A 24,698-nucleotide genomic window follows, 5' to 3' on the forward strand; every position below is an offset into this window, starting at 1 on the left:
TAGGACCGCAATATTAATTTGGTCTAATATCTGAGATCACTGTACTGCTGAAATATGAATGATTTTTTTAGCAGACAACTTTCCTTGCAGTATTTTCCCCAAACCATTCATTCACCTGTGCCAACCTCCAATATAGGCCAGCGCTATACAGAGCTCTTTATATGGTTGACTAGTGCACTTTTATTTGGTTCTCAGCTACTGAACTCTGTAGCCGCTTCAAAGTGATTATTAGGCTCTTTGTGGCTTCTTTCATAAGTATCCTTCTGCATGCAGGCTTTTGAGGGACAGTCTTTTCTAAGCAGAAGCTGGATAGCTGACTTTGTGATAACTGAACAAAAAGTGCTCTCTGGGGCATCTAATCGACATGGAGATATAGGGACATTTTTTTCTCATTTATGCCTTTGTTTAACTTTAACTTTCTCTGAATAGTCTTTAGTCTTCATTTTCACAGCTGTCTTACAAATTCACACCCCGAGCAATGACTGCTTAACTGAAAATGCGGTAGTTATTTTAATGATGCACGGGTCATTAGGGCTATTCTTTTTTTACCAGAGTAAAATCAGCTGTAACAAGGATAAATAATTGTAAATGACAACATAATCGTAAATAATATGTAAATGTAAATCTGTATACAGTACACACACACACACATATATACAGGTGCATCTCAATAAATTAGAATGTCGTGAAAAAGTTCACTTTTTCTTGTAAGTTATTTCAAAAAGTGAAACTTTCATATATTTTAGATTCATTGCATGTAAAGTAAAACATTTCAAAAGTTTTTTTTTGTTTGTATTAATTTTGATGATTAGAGCTTACAGCTCATGAAAGTCAAAAATCAGTATCTCAAAATATTAGAATATTTACATTTGAGTTTAAATAAATGACCATCCCTACAGAATAAATTCTGGGTATCTCTGGTTCTTTGAAACCACAATAATGGAGAAGACTGCTGACTTGGCAATGATCCAGAAGACGAACATTGACGCCCTCCACAAAGAGGGTAAGTCACAGAGGTCATTACTGAAAGGTGTGGCTGTTTACAGAGTGCTGTATCAAAGCATGTTAAATGCAAAGTTGACTGGAAGGAAGAATTTGGGTAGGAAAAGGTGCACAAGCAACAGGGATGACTGCACGCTTGAGAATACAGTCAAGCAAAGCTGATTCAAACACTTGTGAGAGCTTCACAAGGAGTGGACTGAAGCTGGAGTCAGTGCATCAAGAGTCACCACGCACACCACAACGTCAGAAGCATCTGAAGCACGATTCACTAAAAATGTTTTTTTTATTGGTCTTATGAAGTATTATAATTTGTTGAGATAGTGAATTGGTGGGTTTTTGTTAAATATGAGCCTAAATCATCACAATGAAAAGAACCAAAGACTTAAACTACTTCAGTCTATGCGCATTGAATTTATTTAATACACGAGTTTCACAATTTGAGTTAAATTACTGAAATAAATGAACTTTTCCACATTCTAATATATTGAGATGCACCTGTATATGCATATGGGTCATTCTGTATCAACTCATCCAGAGGAAAATGGCAGCTTCATTATGTTATTTTTACACAAAGATGGGTCTATTAGCAAAATCTGTTGACTTTAGCAATACTTGTTGCATTATATGACATTGGTGGCAGTTCAAAAATGGGAAAATGGGTGTTTTTTTCCAGATTTTGAATGCCTGTAACTCAAGAAATATTAAAGATATCTTAATATTCTTTTAGATTTCGATTCTTAACAACCTTTTCTTTTGGTATCTTCATTTTAAAGGTCCTACAGAGTTTATTTCCAGAGATATTGGGATTCCACTGTGGCTCCATGAGTAAATTGTTAAATTCTACACATTCTCAGTGGTCAAGAAACAAGTGAGAGCCACTTTGTACACAGCTGATATTTTTTCATTTAAAGAGGAATGTCTGAAGAACAAATAATGTTTAAACAAGAAATCTTGTTTCCTCAAAACAGAACCTACCTGTCCGAGTGACATAAATATTCTTTTTCCAATGTTTGCATGCCTATAACTAAAGAAGTATTAAAGATATCTTGACATCCTTTTAAATTCTGGTCCTTAACAAACTTTTCTTCTCCGATCTTCATTGTTAAGGCCCTATATGGTTCACACTCAGAAATATGGGAATCTCAATGCAGCTCACAGTCCAAATTGTTGAATTTTACTAATTTCCTCAAATACCAAAAGTGGTCAGCTACGCCTTTAACGGTGTACAGGTTCCTACAAGTTCAAAACGGATCACGTTATTCAATAAATTATGGAAATATGTAACTTACAGTAAAAAACTTAAATGTAATATACACGTTTTCACTTTTAAGATGAAACATGAGCAGAGTTCACTATACCAGGGACCGCTGGGGATGACGGGATGGAATCAAAAGTATTGAAGTGTACGCTTCCTGGTGTGAATCAGAAAGATGCATGCTGGGGTGTGTAGGATATGATTTCTCCTCGAGACATATTAATATTTCAAGCAGCAGTACCCTAAAAGTACAAGTTTTCTCAGCTGTGCCTGGTATACTCTGCTATTCTCCCTTTGGCTTTGTAAAGACCCTGCTTATCTTGCTCTGTGTGTTTCAAAGCTTCCTGCTGAGAGACCCCTATGTCTATTCAAGACAATTAGAGAAACTCTCAACAACACTTTTTATGCTCAGCTTTAGAGGGCTGTGTTTTTCCTGCATTTTTGAAGCATATGGCAGATCATATGTGAGGGAGAGACTAGTGATCTAGTGCATTTATAAGTATATCAAGTAGTGGTTCAATGCATAAAAAATGAGAGGAAATATACATTAAATTGTGCAGTTATTGCATTAAGGAGTTATAACAGTCTTGATTTTAAGAACATTTCTGTACTAGTGTCGATGTAATCTAATGTAGTCAATTTGATTTACTTGTAATGAATTAAACCATATATAAAATTAAATTGTCTTTTGAATAAAACATTTAACAAAACAATTTAATTTAAATTTTATAAAATGACGCACATTTTACTGTGCTGTGCTGCCTACTTCATCTAGCAAACTGTGCATATATTTTTTTTCACATCATATATTTATTAAGAAAGCTACCATCGTATATGGCTGCATGCACATGGAGATTGTTTTTTTTTTTTGTTTTTATATGTCCAAAAAATGTTTACATGGTGTACATTTATGGTGAAATAAATTTTGTATCAAAGCAAAGTCATCCAGGTCTAAAAATATATAAATCATACAAGCATCAAAATAAGAAGTATCCTCTGTTCACCAAAATACAGTAAAAACAACAGTAATATTGTGAAATACTATTACAATTTAAAATAATCTGAATTTTGAGCAGCCATTATCCAGTCTTCGGTGTCACATACTCCTTCAGAAATTATTTTAATATGCTGATTTGGTGCTCAAGAAGCATTGTTATTTTTTTTTACACATTTGCTGCTTAATATGTTTGTGAAAACTGTAATGCTTGTTTTTTTCAGGATTCTTTGATGAAAAGATAATGTAACAATTTTGCAACAATGTAAAAGTCTTTAAAGCAAAGCATGCCGTTTTTGTTTTACTTAATGCATCTTTAAAAGTGTTAATTTCTTTCAAAATTTTTTTTTTTGAATGGCATTCTATATTCATAAAAAGTGTTCATCAGTGATTTAACATCCTGAGACATCTTTACTTTGACAATTTTTTATTTTTTTACCTGTCATCTAGAAATCTGGCACCAAGGTGAGCAAATGACAAAATGTTCATTTTCAAGTGAACTACAGCTTTATCAAACCATTCCCTGATGTATAGAGCAACACATCACGTGCACACATGTTGTGAGCACTTAAACAGAGCACCTTGTCAGGAAGTCATCAGATCTCAAAACCGAAGTGCAATTCCTCATTTTATCTCACTTCAAAGTGTCTTAAAGTGACTCAGTCTCCGGGGGTGCAGACACCCTGGTGCTGCTACTCTTGCATAAACAGATTTTCCAATCCTTCTCTGCGCTCTTGCCCTCACTTGCATCATTACTTTGGAGATTAATTAGTGGCTGCACTAAGTCGATTCCCTCCATTGCAGCAATTACGTCCACTCTTATTGGTTAGTAAGCAATTAGAACTGCTCTCATTGGTTAGCGACCTGTCTGGGTCTGTTTATTGTTTAATCCCTGACGGACAGCAACAGACTACGTAGAGCGTTGTACTAGCATGGCAGACAATTAGCATCTGTGAAAGCTATCAGAAAGCATTCAAAGGTTATGAATGGGGTTCACTAACTTGTAATGATTTTCCTATCACTCGTTACAAAGGGTAAGCATTAGGTTCTGACCTAAAATAAAGGACTCAATACCTTAGTGCCTACGCAAGGCTTGTTTGAAGTCTTCTCCCGTGGGCTTTTAAAACAGTAGCTACCAGCCGGCAGGCGCCACATCAGCAAACCAGTCCTCTGAGGGAATATGTTTGCATGTCTGCCGTTTGACGCGGTAAGGAGATCACGAATAAAGTAAATGAAGGATGGCTTGCTAAAGGTGAGCTGTGCGTGTGTGCGTGTGTGTGTGTGTGTGTCTGTAGCTGGCTTGTTGTTATGAGGCAGGAGGGATACAAGCGACAGGCAATATGTGCGCTGGCAGATTGTGATGCCAGGTGCATTTACGCAGTTCAGTGCAGCTAAACATGACATTAAACAGGAACTGCTGCCTCTGAACTCACAAACATCAACATAACGGGTAACCTGGGCAACCTACACATGGGTAAACACGTATACGCAGGTGTTGGCAGATGTTAAGTGTCCTCTCTAACACACAATCATACAACTCTGTTACATCTGTTTAACAATGTCGTTTACAGATGAAGTAACATGCTTAACTATAAGTTTTACATTTTATGCAGAAAAGCCGCTGAAACTCGCTAGTTTCTAAGGTGCTTAACAGGTTGTTTATTGGAAAAGGTCAAAAAGGCCTAACCTCAAGTGTCTATGCTATTCTGATCATTAGATGCACCTCAAATCCCCTTCAATGCAAGTTTTTTGTTTGCCAATCAAAAATCTGAAAAATAACAGAACACTTCACTTCTGTGTCACAAACAGTGTAATGAACGCCATCTAAAATATTGGGGTCAGTATCATTTTTTATGTCTCCTTTGCTACTGCATTTATTTGACAAAAAATATATAGTAAAAATAGTAATATTGTGAAATATTTTTACTATTTAAAATAACTGTTTTTTGTATAAATACATTTTAAAATGTAATTTATTCCTGTGATGCAAAGCTGAATTTTCAGCAGCCAATTCTCCAGTCTTAAGTGTCTCATGATCCTTTAGAAATCAGGATTTTGTGATGCATAGAAAGTTAAAAGGAAAAGGATTTATTTGAAATAGAAATAATTTGTACCATTATAAATGTATTTACTGTTACTTCTGATCATTTTAATGCATCCTTTCCTTACTGAATAAAAAGTAGTAATTCTTTAAAAAAAGAAAAAACTAAACCCTAATTTTTGAACAGTAGGGTGTATAATAGTGTACTAATAAAATGTAAAAATAATAGTGAACCACTAATAATCTACTGACGAACCTGACAGGGCATAGAATTTATCTGTGAAACAAAATATCCTCGTTAGAGAGGACAAAATCAATTAAGATAATACTAAGAACTAATACTGCAGTTAGTTTTGGTAATTTGTGCCACAAACCACATATAAATATAACAATATAAAGCTACTGTTACCATGCTCACATAAGCTTCTCAGCGGACTTCTCAGCATAATGCATAAACAACCCATACTCCCACTAGGCATGCTGAAAATAGACCATCACACTTTAACATGAGAACTCAGAGGTTTAATTAAGCCAAAACACCCACTATGGCCCTTTTTTGACAAATAAACATGGTTAAAGTAAAGACACGCTAAAATGCTGATGCTGTCATGACACAGTTCTCATCAACCATAATGTTTTGCAATGGCTAAGTGATAATTCACATCAAGAATTCTTTCATCAGGCTGTGCAGTTTTGAATAGCTGCTATAATAACTACATGCAACCTTTACAGCACCCAAATGGAAACAAACTGTTCACATGAATTAGCATCAAACACAGATAAGGGTTTGTTTATCATTGCTGATCAAATTCTGGTTTGCACACACGTATAATCGAACAATTTGTTGTGTCATTTGTTCATAAGTTCATAATTGCACAAAGTGGGCTGTATAATTGATGCGTTTTAAAGGAATAGTTCATCTACCAATCAAAATTAGCTGAAAATTTACTCACCCTCAGGTCATCCAAGATGAGTTTGTTTCTTAATCAGAACAGATTTGGAGAAATTTATCACTACATCACTTGCTCACCAATGGATCCTCTGCAGTGGATGGGTGCCGTCAGAATGAGATTCCAAACAGATCAATATCAATAAACATCACAATAATACACAAGTAATCCCCTCCAGTCCGTCAATTCACATCTCATGAAGTGAAAAATTGTGTTTGTAAGAAACTAATCAATCAAAACATTTGTAACTTTTGGCCAAAATACCAGTCCATAATGCATAATAACGCTTCCTCCAGTGAAAAAGTCTATCCCCATTGTCCTCTCACATCAAAATTCACCAACATAACAGAACTGTTTTGAATTGTTTTTGCTAGTAAACCGTGCTAGATCTGTGCATATTTCTATCCTGATTCAGATAATATGACTTTTTCACTGGAGAAAGCAACATTATGGAGAAAGCAATATTATGGATAAAAGATTTGCATTTTAGCTGAAAGCAATGGTTTAAAGACAAAAACAACACAGCTTTTCACTTCACAAAATGTTAACTGATGGACTGGAGTCATATGGATTGGAATCATATGGATTACTTGTGGATTATTGTGATGGTTTTTAACAGCCGTTTCAACTCTAACGGCACCCATTCACTGCATTCACTCATCTATTTATGAGCAAGTGATGTAATGCAAATTTCTCTTCCGATGAAGAAACAAACTCATCTACATCTTGGATGGCCTGAGAGCAAGTAAAATTTTCTTTATTTTTGGTGAACAATTCCACTGAAACGCATCAATTTATAATGGACTTTCAGTACAAACAATCATGTGCTTTCAAGTGCAATCAATTTTAAGAGGCTTTAAAAGAGTGAAAAAGGAAAAACGAATGCACTAATGAAAGCATGATGAAAATACTGCGCTCTAAACAACATATGAATACACGGATGGATAGGCAAAGAGTAAATAAACAAGAGTGGGCTGCAATTCAGGGTCCAGGCACATCCTAATTCAACACGCGGGTCACAGCAGGTGAGTCTATCATCTGCACTACTCAACTTCCTTAACAATACCTCTCTTTGTCGACCTTTACTGAAAGCTCTAAATCCATGGCACAAACATCCTTAAATGGCACAGCGGACATTTACACTGTGTTCCAAAGCAAGTCCTCAAAGGGCAAACATGGCACGCACAGACCTAGAAGCGGAAAAGGTCAGGAAAGCATAATGGATGCACGGCTCCTCCCTCCTACCTAAAGCACCTGACGTGTATGGAGATATAAATGCGAGCGATAAACCTCCATCGGTGGTTTGGTTAGTGCAGACAATCCTTTGATAAATGATTCGGCATGTGAGTGATTTTTCTTTGTGTCCACAAAGAAATTTAATCTACTTTCGTTACAGAGGCTCTTCAAAAGGAAGAATCCAGAGCCGACCGTGAAGCTCTCTTGAGTTATATTTAACTGGGCCTCTGCTTCCCGCTCTGGCTTCATAATCTATTTTTGCGGATAGTGTTTACATTTGCCTGTTGACCCAGTGGAGATCGTCTAAAAAGAGATGTCAGGTTAAAGAGCTGACCCGAGATTATGTGTCTTTGTGTGTGAAACCAGCTTACAAACTGTGAAATCGCTAAAATGGGAAGATCCTAATTACTAAACTTTGTATGGCAATAGTCAAGTGTATAAATTGCATCAGTGACATCTACAATGTGCTTATTTCTTATAATTAGACTACCCAGTTCCTTTCACCAAACACTGTCATCATTAAACAAAAGTACAATAAAAAATAGGTTTTAGAAGAAAAATGTAACAGTAAAGTGGTGCTTGCACATGCAAAACTTCACCACAGTATCTGACAACTTTTACTCTATTTGCTAAGTAATTGCTAATATGTTCCGAATGGTTTCTAGGGTGTTGCTAGGTGTTCAGACTGATGTTGGCTTATTGCTTCAAAATCAAGAGTCCACTCCAAAGACTGTATGATATTGTGGTCCCTAGATACGGCTAAAGGCCCTCTGTCCATGCAAGTCTGACAGACAAAAGTAAAAAAAAAAAAAAAAAGTCAAAATTTAAAAGAGTGAAAATCAGTGAAAATATCTTAGAGAAGAATATAATAAATAAGCAAAGTCAATGCAAATAAATAGTTCTGAGAGGTTCCTATGGTATTGATAAGGAATTACAATTGGTTGCTAGGCAGTTTCCAAAATTCTCTGACTGATTACCAAAAATAAATAAACAAATTTTACAGTATGCAAATCCATTGGTAAGGGATTATCTGTGATTTCAAGGAAGTTTCTAGGCTATTATGCCTTGTTGCTAGGTTGTTGCTAAGGTGTTGCTAGGTGGTTGCTAGACAGTTTATAATCACCCCAATTCAAAAGAGCTCAAACCTAAGTCTCTATGATATTCATGACATTCTGATTACCAAGATATGGCTGAACGCCTTATATCAGTGTTTTTTTTTTTGCCAGCAGTTTTGTAAAAATTAAAGAAAGTGAAAGACATACTGAAAATATGAGTGAAAAATATAATATGCAAGTCTATAGGAGTGTTTTACTTGTTTGTTTGTTTGTCAGCCAGATGAAAAACATAAATCTGATCACTTCTAAATAAAATAATAGCACATCTGTTCTCAAAAAAAAAAAAAAAAAGTGATGAGTTGCCAAGTAGCAATACAAAAAGAGAAGAGAGGGAATGGCTTCCTCTGCCTCAGCATTTACAGAGATGGCCTATTGTAACTTAATCACTAACATCTCACATGTAAGTACTAAACATTTATCCTCATTCATTCAATCAATGAGGATAAATCAATGCCCAAAAGGAAGAAAAGATCCTATCTATAGTATTAAAGCAAAAGGCAGGGGACAAGGTGGACCCGCACCATGAGTCCGGAGTCAAAGCAAGCCAGCCCACATTGTGTTTGCAAACCACTAACATCCTGGCTTTATCCTGTATTTATGGAACAAGTGATGGCCTATTGTTTCATTGTTTAGTAAGAAGACTAACCTATTTTAAACAGCAATACAGTACGACTTCCTGCATGGAAAAGCCAACGGTTAAACAGCCGCCGCAGACCGAGAAAGCTCTGTTTTATAGAGTCCACCATTGGGTTCCGCTGGAGTATTACGTGATCATTCATGAATAAAATGAAAATGGCAAAGTAGACTGCATAATGTAAAATTCCATTGAGGCTATTAAGAGCAGAGAATGCCTTAACATCTACCCGGTGTGAGAGATAATTACGGTGTAATTAAGATCCCTATAGACGGAGTCTCTTAGACCAGTAGCCATCACTAAAGCTGCCAAAGCTAACACTAAGGACTTACCAGCTACAGTAGCTGAATGCTCTGCTGACTGAATCCATCAAAAGCTTGGGCAAATCCATTAGCTGGATTAATCATATGTTATAGGTTTGAGGAAAGGGCAAACACATTTTCGCTATTAATTATCAAGCAATTGGATGAGAGTGTAACAACCTTTAGAAGGACAATCATAATCACAGAACCACAAAGGGTCTGAAAATCTACTGATCTCGGTTTTTAATCCGAGTTCAAAAGGTTACTTTAAAACATTTGAGATATTCATAAGAAAAATATACTTTCATGTACAAATTTAATTTTTTTTTCTTACTAAAAAAGCAACACCTTAGACCCTTACCATTCAAAAAAGAAAATTCTGTCATTTACTTTCCCTCAAGTTGTTCCAAACCTGTATGAATTTCTTTCTTCGGCTGAAACCTAAAGAAGATATTTTGAAGAATGAGTTAGGCAGTTTTGATTTTACTTTTTTCCATACTATGGAAGTCAATGGGCACCAACAGCTGTTTGGGCATCCACATTTCTCAAAATCTCTTATTTTATGAGAAAATGATGACAGAATGTTTTTGGGGTGGTGTACTATTCCTTCAATAATGTACACTACAGGCACCTGTGATTAAAACATATACTGTAATTTGAAGTTAATTGCATGCAAGGACAAAATGACGTAAACCTGAAATTTTCCACAAAATAGGTTTGAGTGGTCAGAATATAAATCGTTTGTTTACTTAGTAAAACAGGTTAAGGCAAGAACACTGATTTCATGTACTTGCTCAATGCAATTATGGGTTCACTTTTACCCAGGAAAATCTTAACTAATTTATCTATTTACACAATTAGATAAATTACACATTATTAAAATGACCAAAACAATGATCTAGTGTCAGATTCGCATAATTTTCTCATTCCTTCCCTTCTCTATGATTGTCTGTTCTCTCTCTCTATATATATATAGACTGAATCACAATAAATAAATAAACAAACAATTAAGTCGCTCTGAGAAAACACAGGTTAAGTATTTTGTTTGTTCTGCCATTTTTAAACATATTCTTCGTGGTTTGTTGCTTTTACAAAAAATGTCAATAGAATATCAATGTGATGCTTGTTGAGACTGAATGTGTGTTTATCCCCTTAGAGAAGCTATAATCTTGTAATTTGTTTTCTAAACTCTCTTAATCAAATTTAAAGGATACCCAACAAGCGGCTCTTAAATCGCATGATGTGCCTGATCTAAATAATAATCACTGTAAAAAAAACAAAAGGTGGACTGCTATATATATACACACATATGTGCTGTCAAAGTGACCCCCCCCCACCCCTTCAAAAAAGTGCCTAGCGACAACTCTTTAGGGTTTGCCCAAACCATATTTAGTTTGAGACTCGCTGGTACTTCCGCGTGAGCACGAGGTCTTGCTGTCCCAGCGCGCGCACACACGTCTCTCTCTCTCTCTGTGCGTCTGCTCTGTTCAGCGAGCGGCGGAGAGGAGCAGGGCTTTCAGTTAAACACAGATATTATGTTGCTTCTCTAATTTTACATGCAAGTATAGCCGAAATCACAGCACAGCTATTGTCTTTATCTCATGTGTATTTGATTTTATCAGACGACGGCTCGATTATCAGGATTTTTGTGCAGATTAACATCTTGGAAAGGAGAGCTGGTTATGTAGCCTAGTCTTAATGGGTCGCGTTTTCATATTCATATTCACCATTTCATATTCATTATGTTGTCTGACAACAGAAACAGTAAAATATACCAATGAAAACAGTTTTATTGAGAATTTAGCTGCAACAAAATACAGTATGTGGGAACAGAGAGGCAAACAAATCTAATAATAAATGTACATTTTGCATTTTCAGAAGAAGTGAGCTGCCCTGTCCTGCAAAAATGTAAACAGGTTTGTGTCAGTAAATTGCTCAGTGCAAAGAAAGAGAAGTAATGGGAACCTGGAATTTCTTTGTTCATGTGTCTAATAGACATGAACAAGTTCTTTGAAAAACATCTATGATCTTTGAAACATGTCTACTCTTCATGCTCTATGTTGACTATGCTTTCAATAATAAGAAACATACATTTGCATAAAGCATCCATATTTGTCCATGCCCATGTTGATTAGAATATTCAAAACTTGAAAAGTATTAATTTAATGTACATTTAGAACAAACAAAAATGTGAGATTAATCACGAATTAACTCATGACAATCATGTGATTAATCGCGATTAAAAATGTTAATCGATTGACAGCCCTAATACATACATAGACACTTTTTCCCCCATTTTTCAATTCATGGCTTCTTTTTTTTTTTTTATGTGGATGTTAACAGGCAGGACACTTGGAGCAAAGTGTGTCTGTGTGTGTGTGTGTGTGTTTGTGCACATGTCCATCCACCTCAGCACTATCTGTAATACATCTGAGAGAAGGAAATTACCACTTCTCTGAGCGTTTTGAATGGGCTTGCAACAAGTTGAGGGGTGTGATAACTCTCTCGTACTTCTGTATCTCAAACAGTATTAGGGTCAGGAAAGAGAGTGAGTGAGAAGAAAAAAGAAGGACAAAGTGACTGTGTGAGAGAGAGCGAGAAAAATATCCACTCCAAGGCTTCAGAAGCTGTCAGGCTATTAAGGGCACAAATCAATCATTATATTAAGATAATATAACCTCTCTCTTAAAATAACGTATAATTAGCAAAATCATTTGTGAGAGGCTACATGAACTGACATCCAATTACTGCCATTGGATTGTTATCTCTGGATATTTCAGGGCTTATAAAACATAGCTATTAACTCATAGCCGCATGTCGTTTTAATATGTCTGCACAGAACTGAATATACATGTAATTAGATTCTATACAAGTATCATGCACATAAAAACACTGGAGACCGACCTTCCAGCTAAGCAGCTAGCTCATGTGCAACAGTATCATCAAAGGCGCCTGTGAACCAGCAGAACCAAACAGTCTTTCATTCCAAACATCCTAAGCCTTTTTAACGTGGTTCACAGTGTCACTGGTGTGGGTGATTGGACAGTCGGCTTGGAATCGATACGAGGATGTGGCAGGTCAAGGCCCTTCATCAACCACACAGGAGATCCAAAGCTCAGCATGTGGCAATTGGAAGCATATGATAAAAGACTCATAGAGAGTTTGTGGCTAAAGAATCTCTGACCCGATCCCTGGCCTCCAGTTGTGTGCTGCTGCACCTCAATAAAAATGTAAATACCTCATCTGCTCTGGGCGACTACTCACTCAGCTGCGAAAGAAGTCAAGAAAAAATCTCAAATAGGGAGCTGGTTACACAATTTCACATTCCCTCTTCTTTTAAAGCACTAATTAAAACAAAATTTGCAATATTGCTTTAGATAACAGAATACCGAAGATACTTCATGAGAAAATGCAGGACATCTTCAAAAACGCAATATTGCAATCATTAAAAAGTCGTGTCTTCAAAACCACACTAATTTATGCACTGGAAGATTCTGATTTTCAGAAAATGATACTGAAGAACTCGCCGCCATGATACTAAGGTGCTATGCCATTGCTAAGGTGTTCTGGGTGGTTGCTAGGTGGCCACTTATTAGTAGAACTAAAAAGAGCTACCTGCAAGTCTCTATGATATTCTGGTCACTAGAGTTCCTCTTTCAGTGCAAGTTGAAGGGATTTTATCATCCAGCAGGTGAAAATCGTCGAATAGCTTATAAATGTGATCACACATAATTAGCACTTCAACTACCTACACATTTGGAGTATCTCTCAATGGTACAGAACAAGTTATGTTAATATTTTTTAAACCTACAGTAAATGTCAATATTTTAATATTTTTCAAATTTACAATATATTTAAAAAATAACAATAAATAAATCACACAAATAAGTATGCACAATACAGTACTGTTCAAAAGTTTGGGGTCAGTAAGATTTTTTTAACGTTTCTGAAAGTCTCTTACGCTCACCAAGGCTGTAATTATTTACATTTAAAATAACTGGGGGTTTTTTCAGTCTTTGCTGTCACTTTTGAACAAATTAATGCATCCTTGCTGAATAGAAGTATAAATATTTTCTGAAAAATAAATTTTGTAATAAAAATCAATTAATTAGAGATGCTTTTGATTTAAATGAAACCATTCAAATGGAACCCAGAAAATTAAAGGAAAAAAATGAATTTGGCAAGAAAAAAAATACATATTTCATAGGGCCTTAAAAATGTAATACCAAACTGTTGTTGATTTGTGTGTATTTCATGATTTCAATTAATTAGACATGCTTGTGATTAATAACATTTAGTTTAACCATTAAAAATTAATACGGAAAAAATGGAATCCAGAAAAATTTTAACGGAAAAACCTGAATTTTGAAAAGAAAAAAAAAAAAAACTGAATTTGGGGAAAAAAAATAAAAGGGATTTCATGGCCCTACTTAAGGAGCCCAAACTTTGTAAATGGATACTGTAATATTTAATAATTATCTACTTATCTGCAAAAATGTATATTGTCCATTCCTACAAGTTGAGTATATCATGTAGACATTTTAGAATTGTTTGGATTTTAATGCCAGATGTCACGGTCATGATCAAACAGAAATAAATGGCAAAAATGGCTATGCAAAATAAGGCCCAAGATGGGAGGAGACGTCCCTCCTGAATCTTCTCCCTGCTGACAACATACTGCTGATGAAGCAGAAACAAGCCCACACACATCTCAGAATCCTAGAATAAGACACAACAGGACGCAGAATCATTCCATATCCTCATCTTAAGGCATCTCGTCAAATCATCACTGCTTTATACTTGAAATACAAAGAGTTGGGGCGAAATGCCAGTGTTTTATTAGCATAACAAGCCATATCTGAGTCTAAAATGCGTGTTACAACAGGAGTGATCTTTTTCAGGGAGCTAAAACTTTAAACCACTCTATTAAAGCACTTGCCTACAGTCATACTCCAATCCTATTTAAAAAAGACTGTAAAATGCACGCTAAAGCGAGCAAGTGACATATGTAAAAGTCACACCCATCTGTGGCTATGAAATATGGATCTGGATCACTGCTTCCCATTATTTTTAATGCTTCCTGCGTATTGATTTTTTACTCTCTGCTTTCAATTAAACGCTTTACAGGCTCTTTGTATGCAGGTCAGGATTTTGGTGATGGGTGGATAAGAATGGCAGAGGAGTAGAGGGCTTCTTTTCTGATTTTATTGCTTCGACTGCCTTTCAATCACACAGGAAAGGACTCCTCATTAGGGGAGAGCGGGAGTGAGGCAACAGAGACTGAAGGGCAAGGTAGAGCATTAAAAATCCAGTGTCTTTTGACAAGAGGCCCTTGATGGATACTGGTGTCAAGCAGAAGCTTCCTGTGGTGTCGGCCAGAGGAGATGATAGATGCTCCCCACAGGGTTGGGAGATCTTTGACCTTCTTTTGCAAGCACGAAAGAACACAAATGAAAAGTTTAAACTATGCATTTGATATAAGTTTAAAGACATCTACAAACGCACAGGAGCAGGTAGTAGCTCAAGGGTGCACATTAAATTTTACACAAAACTTGCTCGGATGTGAACTGGGGATTGTGATTGACAGTGGACATGTCCAGTAATACTGTGAAATGTTATTATCATTTAAAATAATTGCTATCTTTTTTAATATATTTTGAAATGTAATTTATCCCCGTGATGCAAAGCTGAATTTTCAGGATCATTACTCCAGCCTTCAGTGCCACATGATCCTTCAGAAAACATTCTAACATGCTAATATTATTGGAGATCTATTATTAATAGTGGTTATTATTATCAATATTGAACAATTTTTGTGGAAAGCATGATACGTTTTTTCAAGATTTCTTGATCAATAGAAAGTTTAAAAAAGCATTTATTTGAAATAAATGTTTTGTAAAATTATAAATGTCTTTACAGTCACTTTTGATCAACTGAATGCATGCTTTATCTTACATAAGCCAAACTTTTGAATGGTAGTGTATCACAAAAATATTAAGCAGCAAAAAAATATATATATATATATATATATATATATTTTCATTATTAATAATAAAAATAAATCAGCATATTAAAATGATTTCTGAACGATTATGTGACACTGAAAACTGGAGTAATGGCTGCTGAAAATTCAGCTTTGCATCAAAGGAATATATTATATTTTAAAATATATTAAAATAGAAAAGTCATTTTAAATTTTAATAATATTTCACAATATTACTGAATTGTTCATCAAATAAATACAGCCTTGGCGAGCATAAAAGACATCTTTAAAAAACAAAACAAAAATCATAATTATTTCAATCATTTGACCAGGAGTTTATGTTTTAATCTGCCACATATATTTGGTCTCCACAATGTAAGTAAATTCAGAGCCACACAAACAATATATAATTCAAATGGAATTCCGAAACAAAAAGAATTATATAATCGGAAGTCCCAGCCCTTCCTGAACCAAATAATGAAGTGCCCTTTCATTTCTGAGAAGCTCAGGGTGAAGACAATGGGGAACGGTCTTGGGTCAGAAAGTTCTATCACTGAATGCCGATGCCCAGTGGCCAGCCTGGCTTCAATAAGAATAAAACATCTGTTCTGATTTTGATGTCAAATGTAACCTCTCCCCATAAACCATTACGCAAGCTGATGTAACAGGCTGTTACCATCAGAAGTTATCTAAACTTGCAGTTTAACCATTGCCCTACATACAGACCATCTCAGCTCATAGAAATATGATACCACTAATAGAAATACAGGGACGAGATCTGTGACAGTGTACAAAGGGAGTGTCTGTACTCAAATAAAAGCTAATGAGGGCTGGGACAGGAAAAGGAAGCACTGAGTTGCGATGTCCACCATGTTCCGTTCATCTGCTCAGGCTATTATCTATGAGTAATAAAGGCCCGAAACATTTCCAAGCTTATATTTCTATTCATTTCAGTGCCGCCTCGGCAGTGCCGAAAAGGTCTGGTTTGTTCAATTTGTGATCATGTTCCACATTTCCAGCCAGACTTTTTTTTAACCATGCTCATTAAGCTCACATGATGTCAAGAGTGTTCATGAGACACAGTTTGAAAGGGAAATTTGGCATATGTGAAGCTCAAAGAGAACTGCTATGTCTTGGCTGTAATTGCTGACATGATTCATAATGACTCTGTACAGTGGTAATGTGATGATAATGATAATGATTATGCACACAATTAAAGTCATATTCTCAAATCACATGACCAGACGTGGTTAGGAATGAGAATATATGCACATATTAATGGGCACCAAATGTGATACTGGTCAGCCACTAATAAGAGCATTCAATTTGGTGGGTGGGTACGGGCATAGTTAGGAAAACCCATGGTAATTAAACCAGATTTACACTAAACATGACAGTTACGTTTGATCAAAGGGTCCATAAGATGGTTTAGCTGGTCTTTCCATCTGGTCAAGATGTTGTTTTGGCTGGTATTTTTCAGATGGTCAAGCTGGCAGCTAAATACCAGCTTGGCCAGGTTGGGAGACCAGCTTAAACCACATAAGACTAGCAAACCAACTTATGCTGGTTTAAGCTGCTTTTTTCATCACTCTTAAAAATATCCAACCAATGAAAATTAAGAACTTAAGGGCAGCAATTAAACTGAAGTAAAATCTAAGTGGTACCAAATTCACAGAAATCACAGAAATTACTGTAACAGGTTAAATGGATGGAAAATAAAGATGCTTTTGTAACAATGAAAACCTTTCACAGTACATCTGCTCACAAGCTGGAGGAACATCTTAAAAAATTAAGCATTTTTCTTCAATTCAGAATAATTTCATATGCATTTCTGAAAGTCAATCTTGCAGCCTGATCCAAGGAAGCCATAAATTAAAAAGTCAAAATTTAATTAAAATTCGATTTAAAAAACCTGAATAATAGAATAAGTGCATTTTATTTATAAAGCTCATTCAGCATTTGCATTTGTACTATACAAAACAATTATAAATAAATACAATAAAAATAGAACAATAAATTGTTATATAAAATAAAAAAGAATACAAATAAATTACATAAAAATGCATTAAATAATAATAAATAATTCCTCATTGGAAGTCAAATCTACAAGTTTCTGGATACCCTCCACACAGCCTGGATGACATCACCTTGGGAACAATCAAGTCCGAGAGACCATCCGAGCTCTTGATTTTAGCCTTTACTTCTGTCACGGAGCAGAGGACTGCGAAACTGACCTTCATGAATCATATGCACCTTTTTAAATACTGAATTATAGCATCTACAGTTAAAATCCTTTTGCTTTGCAAGGCACATATTTGCCTTTAACATACACGATCACTCTTAATGCCTTCTGATCTGTGATGCTGATCGACACGAACGCACCTGCTCATTCAACACAACAACTTTTTGCAGAGAAATATCCCACAATCACCGTTCTTATCCTAAAATATTAAGCACAAAGGCCTGTCTTACCGGGATGACAGATGATGGGTTGGATGAGAAGGGCTGATAAAGTCAAACACAACATCCCCACACGACAGGATCCTCGCAGTCTCCACATGTCCAAATGCGCAATTAGAGCAACACGGAATGGCGGATCAAATTGAGCGTCAATGAAGGAAACACGCTAACTTGACTAACCAAAATAATTACAAGTGATCGAGGCAATTTTAATGACCGGCGACAAATCTTGTGCCTGTTTCGTGGGGCATTTCGGACAGCCCACAATCCGCGCACACTTCTGCTCTCTGAGGCGTCCTTTACATTCTCTTTACATTCTCAAGTTAATCCCAACCGGACACACTTTGAGACGCTCGCGCTCGTTCAGTTCCTCTTCTGTACGGCGGCTCTCGCTCTCGAGCATCTACCAAGTCAGTCGCTTCGATCACATTCGGCGCGGTCCGCTTCTCTATCCAGGAAGTTGTGCATATGAGCGTTTCGTGTCTTGCCAGAGGAATTAGTTGAGAAATCAAAGCCCTGCCCTCTGGATCCTAGCGCCGAAGGCTGTGGTTCTGCGCGCCTGCCGAAGAAAGATGAGGATTGGCTACTGGACAACTGAGGCACAAGACTGTTCTCATAGCGTGTCTTTCTAAAACAGTTAGTTCCGCTCCTGCAATCTGATTGGTCAAAGCGGCGTTCCAAACATACATATTAAGCAGAGCCGATGACGTGTCGCTTTTTTGTCCGGATTAGTAATTCATAAAAAAAAAAAAAAACTTTTTCTGTAATGAAAATTACGTATTTTTGAAATTTTTGCAAGGTTTGGAGTAAAAAAAAAAAAAAGATAATATATATATATATTTTTTTAACTTTAAATATATATATTATTAAACATACATATAATCCTTATTAGTCAAATTTTAAAACCGTTTTGTCGTATGGAATAACCCTTAAAAACGTCTTAATAAACATCTTGAAAATCATATTTCAAAATTCATGATATTTTTATACTTAATTTATTTAATTAATTAATCTTATACTAAAGGGTATAAGAACAGCTTTGTCCCAGTTGTGATTAATCATATGAACAGTAATAAGATGAAGTAATGGGTTTATTATGATGTTTTAGTGTTTGGTGTTGTTTTTATAGTGTTGTTTATTGTATTGTCTATGGTATGTATGAGAAACAGTCTGAACTTGCTCACTGAAACCTAATTTACCTACAAGTATAAAATAAAGAAACCTGAACCTAATTTGTGTTATTATTTATTTGATAAACATATACTATATTTATATTTTATTTTAGATATCATTTGTTTATACAAATATATTCCATAGTTTCACCCCTTTACATTTATAGTTACTAAATATGTTAAAAATGGTACCAAAATGTATGAAAGCAATATAAATACAGGTTTATAAGAACTTGTATGAGTGTTATAAGGATTTCACATTCTTACTAGTACTTCTCTGGAGCTGAAGCCATAATTATAGAGCGTTTTGAGCAGAAAATCTTTGTCATTCCACTCATATGCTGTTTAAGGCCAGCTTTCAGTCTTTGTGATGTTAGTAACCGCAGCCTGCATCCCATTTCAGTGCAACAACACTCTTGCTAGTGTGATATTGTTTAATTATACACTACTGTACTGTTGGGACAGCTCTTTATTTGTATACTGAAAACAAAAGACAAAATCTACAACAATGATATATCTCATCAAGCTATGTGTGTTTCCATCTAATTTCATGAACCAAATGATTTTGGGATATTCTTTTATATCATCATGCCACCATCAGCAGAACTCAATAGGCATTGCATTGTCATTCAGCCCTCACTCTTCACTGGAAGACGGGAGAGTCAAAATTACCCTGCAATGTTGACAGAAGGTTTACACGGCATATTCTGTGCTTCTCAGATTTCAGCGGTGCTCAAATTTCCCACTTGCCAACAGTTCAGTTAAAACAACGTATAGCTACATTCAGTTATCCTGTCAGAAAAGCCATAGCTTCTATCCCTGCTTCAAATTCTAGCCTCAGACACTGTCGCTCTCCAAGGTGCTGAAAGTTTGCCAAGCTGTCATGCATTATCCATGGTGCTGACGACTCCTGTTTCACGACAGTGTCACTTATTAAGAGACTGTATGTATAATCTTTTGTAAATCACTGTGCAGTTGTTACTTTAAAGAGACGTTTTTAGTTCGGCAGACAATTAGAGGAAGAGCTCACCCAAAAATGTCAATTTGCTTAAAATTTACTCACCCTCAGGCCATCCATTTCTTCATCGGAATGAAATTTGGATAAATTTAGCATTACATCACATGCTCACCAGTGGATCTTCTAGAGTGAATGTGTGCCGTCAGAATGAGAGCTGATAAAAACCTTACAATAATTCACAAGTAATCCACACGAATCCCGCTGCATCACTTCTGGCCAACAGTTCTTAATAACAAATCCTGCAGTAAAAAGATCATCCTCTGCTGTTCTTTCATATCAAATAGTTCTGGACTGTTCTGTGCATACTTTTTTACTTGAGAAAGCAATAGGCTGTAAACTGGAAGTTAAAAATCGACTTGATGGATTTGTTTATACAAACGTGCAGCTATTCATAAGATTATAAGATTATTGTGATTTTTTTTTTAATCAGCTGTTTGGATTCTCATTCTGACGGCACCCATTCACTGCAGAAGATCCATTGGTGAGCAAGAGATGTAATGCTAAATGTCTCCAAATCTGTTCTGATAAAGAAACAAACTCATCTGCATCTTGGATGACCTGAGAGTGAGTTAATTTTCATTTTTGAGTGAACTATTCTTTTAATTTATTCTTTCATTGGTATAATTTAATGTTTATAATATTTGACAAAAAACTGTTCATTTGTATGTTAACACATGTAACACAATTTAAATGTTACATAAAACAGTCTAGCTCTACATTTGAGTGTTAGATAAGGATATTTAGATATTTAATTACACATTTAAAAAAAAAATACAGAGTTACAGTATCTCAGCTTAAAAAAATTCATATGAGAATGAATTAATGTTATCATCCTTGTTGTGAGGTCAAGATCTGAGAAGGCTCTCATGGGCCAATGGTTCTCCATCACCCTGTCAGAGCTGTGAGTTGAATACTTTATCGCTAATTATCACTCCAAGGTTTTCTCACCAGTGCTCAAAGCCTGTGTGTTTGTGTGAAACTCTGGTTTTCTCCGAAGACAGCCACAAAAACGGCTATGGGACAGGGAACAGCAGGGGAGTTTGGGAGAGCTGCCCAGCTGGACTTTAATTTGAAGAATCTGATTAAATTCGGTATTTAATTACCCTTCTCTCAGAGGAGCTGTTGGGGATTGTCACAGTGTTTTGAGCGTGTAGGGTGTGAGCCATCTGCCTGTACTTCTGGAGCGCTCTCTGGTGACCCCTGCAAAAAAGAGAAGAAATCATTTTCTCTTTCACTTCTTAGCACTCTATCTCTCTCTCACGCACACACACACTGTCCTTTATATAGCAACTCTTTATTATTTTTTCAGTTGATTTCACATGTTGACAGTTGCTGCATAATATATGGAAGAGTGCATCAATTATGTAGCATTTATTCAGACAACAACTATACAGTATGTGAAATTCATTGAATCAGTGCAACCCTGCGCATTGTAAATCTCAGACATAGTCATAATTCACTGTAATGTATTGCAAATAATTCTTCCCAAAGGGGTCCTGTGCACATAGTTTATGCCACAGAGCATGGAAAGCATATAAAAGGATATAGAAAGTGCTTCTCTGGATTTGGTGACGTTCATAAAAATTTTACGACTGAGGTCAAACAGGAAGTGCTAAAAAAAAAAATCAAGGGCCTACTGGAATGCAATGACACCTCATCGCCTCATACACCTAATATAATGGCATTTATTGATAAAAATTTCTGGTAGACACATACCTTTGTTTATCGGAGTGGTATGGCGCAAAAGAAACTGCGTGCGACAATGGCTTTGAGAAAAAGAAAAGAGCTTGGCCATGAAAAGAAAGAAGTGGTTTGTCTGTTCACCTTGACAGCAATGTGGCCTGCAATTAAAATGCTAAAAAAGCAGAGAGAACCTTTTGAAGATGAGTATTTTATAAGGATCAGCGCAGCGATTCAACACTAAGGTCATTATACAATTGGGAATGGCTCAAGTCACCCTAATAGAAAGGCACGTTAGAAAATTCTTAATGATGTTCAGATGATTCTGAAACCAAAGGGGGGCGGCTTGCTTTTTTTTCTCTTTCCATGAATTATTATCTTGCCTTTCCCTCAGTGCTGATACTAATCAAAAACAGACGTGAAACCCTTATTAAAGACTTATCTGAATGTATCTTGGCAATCAGTCTGCCTCAACTCCGAGAGGGATATTTATGCAAATTGGATGCTTTGTCACCACGGTTTGTCATACATTATTTGCGAACTTCATAAAGAGCGTGGTTGCAGATGAAAATGTCTACAGCTTCTGGTCGGCTGCATAAAAATGCAGCCTATTTGTGAAGCCTAAGGTATCACAGCCACAATATGCATTTCTTCTGGTCTGAGATATGCACACATATCAGCTTGTACAATAAATGCTCCATTTGCATATATATGCAATTTAACGTATTACATCATCACACCAGCACATTCAATCCGCAGGAAAATCTACTTATCAGAACGGCATCCACAACCCGAGACACTAACCTGAGGAGGCTTGTCAAAATAAGTAGGAGATAAGAATAGGAGCTTTTCCTCTGCTTTCACAAGCCATAGCCCATAATTAGGCCATTTTGGGATTAGGGAATTTGAATTTCAGCAAAAATCTGCTGCGCCACTGCTGTTCCAAGACTGTTTTACATTTCTGCTTCAATGTGCCAATAGCCCTAGGTGGTGTGAGTTAAACATTTAGAAGGTACCGATTCCCAGGCTTAGTCGAAGTTGTGATATCATATAGAGAGACTCTGACCCAAAGAAGAAAGCATGGCTTGTAAATTGAATGGCTAATATATTGTGTCAGTTTTGAAGCTGTGTGTTGGCATGTCTCTCTCTAGCATTGCAGCAAGAATTGCAGAAAAACATTTTTGTAGTCCAAACAATAGAGAACAGCACTAGCAAAGCCAAGGTCACATGGGTTTGATTTTAGTGAATGCGTGGACTAATACAACATTTACCTGAAAAGCACCACAAGTCTTTTTGAATAAAATGGGCCATTGACACTCTATCTACATTGGTCCATTTGAGAGATAGGTAGCGGTAATGCACTTATAAGTCTGCGATCTGCCGTAATGCAAGAAGGAGAAGAAGACATGTCATGCGCCAGCTGTTGTGAACGCGCTCAGGACAGTTGGACAGTGCAGTGTATCAGAGGTAAAAAATGATATAAATACTGTTCAGTTTCTTGCACAGACCGATCGTTTCGTGTCTTTAGACCTCAATGTATCATCAAGAGCCGCAGGGTTTAACTTGGTTTTGTCTGTGTATGTTTTTTTTCTCTTAAAGCCGTGAGTCCCATTGACTGCCATTATATGACTGACAGACTGCAACGGTTTGAGTTAAAAATCTTCGTTTGTGTTCTACTGAAGAAACAAAGGCACCTACATCTTGGATGCCCTTGGGGTAAGCAGATAAACATCAAATTTATTTTTGGGTGAACTATCCCTTTAAATTCCTCTGTTTTACACTAACAGCTACAGTTATTTCCCTGGCAGCCTCTACGATTAAGAGGAAGAGTGGAAGAACTGGCCAACCAAATAATTTAAAGTAGTGAGTAGTAGTTTATCGCTCCAAATGGTTCAAACTCAAACTTACAAACTGACAACCAGACCAGTTCACCTGAATTACTAAAAGAACCGGTTCAAAAGACTCATTCATTCCCAAATCGGACATTGTACGCTCTAAACAGCTGCCAGAGAATACTGTATACACATCTTCATTGCTAAAATATAGTCAAGAAAATGTAATGTTTATGTGTTTCACAACACTATCCCACTACTTAATCAATACAATAGCTTAATTCCTGAAAAGATACATGATGTAATGATACTGCTGATTACGTCACTGCTGCCAAATGCGTAAATGTACAAAGCATTTGGCATTCCGCCATGGATAAGTTCAAATTGCTTTAGCAAACTGTGATAAAGAAACTAAAAATAGAACTATGTGTATTTTATTCTTTGCTCACACAGAACAAATTTAGCCCGATTTTAAAAGGTCAGAGGTTTCATGAGCGGAGGGACATCAATGAATCTATAATCTCTGTCAGTGTCATCTTTTCCAAACACCCTTTCCTCTCTTTTCTCACCCCTCGCCACCCCTAAAGCAATCTCTCTGTTTGTCAATATCTTTAACCATCAGTTCTCCCAAGGACATGCGAATAGGAGGGTCAAATGCTGCCGCTCAACCTAATTATGCTGATGGCGGCAGGCAGCTAAAAGCCGGAAGGTTGTTAGCTTCCAGAAAAGTCCCTTTACTGTCCTCTGAACGGACACTCAGTGTTGAGATTTCAATAAGTTTGCTGTGCCAAATGGGCCCGCTGGGGCTGATACCATTTGAGACAACATCAGAATCATCAAAGGAAATGTCTGTTGAATGCATAATCAAAAATGCTGAGCTGATTTCATTTTATTAACTTGAAATGCTGTGATATACAAAAAAAAAAAAAATCAATATGCATGTAAATGGAGAAGTACGTTTACACTTGTACATTTTGAAAGCTGCAGCTCACACATTCTGATGAAAAATGGCCCATTTAAAGAA

The 24,698-nt window shown here is 36.3% G+C and overlaps 1 protein-coding gene across 2 annotated transcripts in view; it reads right to left on the reverse strand.

Annotated features, from left to right (window-relative positions):
• ca16b (carbonic anhydrase XVI b) overlaps window positions 1-18,613 on the reverse strand; it is a 79,149-nt gene extending 60,536 nt beyond the window's left edge. Inside the window, exon 1 of one of the 2 annotated variants that reach the window (XM_058779911.1) lies at window positions 17,985-18,613. In XM_058779911.1, the coding sequence (XP_058635894.1) occupies window positions 17,985-18,072 (88 nt within the window). In that variant the 5' untranslated portion in view covers window positions 18,073-18,613. The remainder of the gene's footprint in view (window positions 1-17,984) is intronic. The other variant, XM_058779910.1, reaches the window with a different exon arrangement.
• Window positions 18,614-24,698: the final 6,085 nt, after the last annotated feature.

This window comes from Onychostoma macrolepis, chromosome 06 (assembly GCF_012432095.1).
Source record: "Onychostoma macrolepis isolate SWU-2019 chromosome 06, ASM1243209v1, whole genome shotgun sequence".
NCBI classification, from domain to species: domain Eukaryota; kingdom Metazoa; phylum Chordata; class Actinopteri; order Cypriniformes; family Cyprinidae; genus Onychostoma; species Onychostoma macrolepis.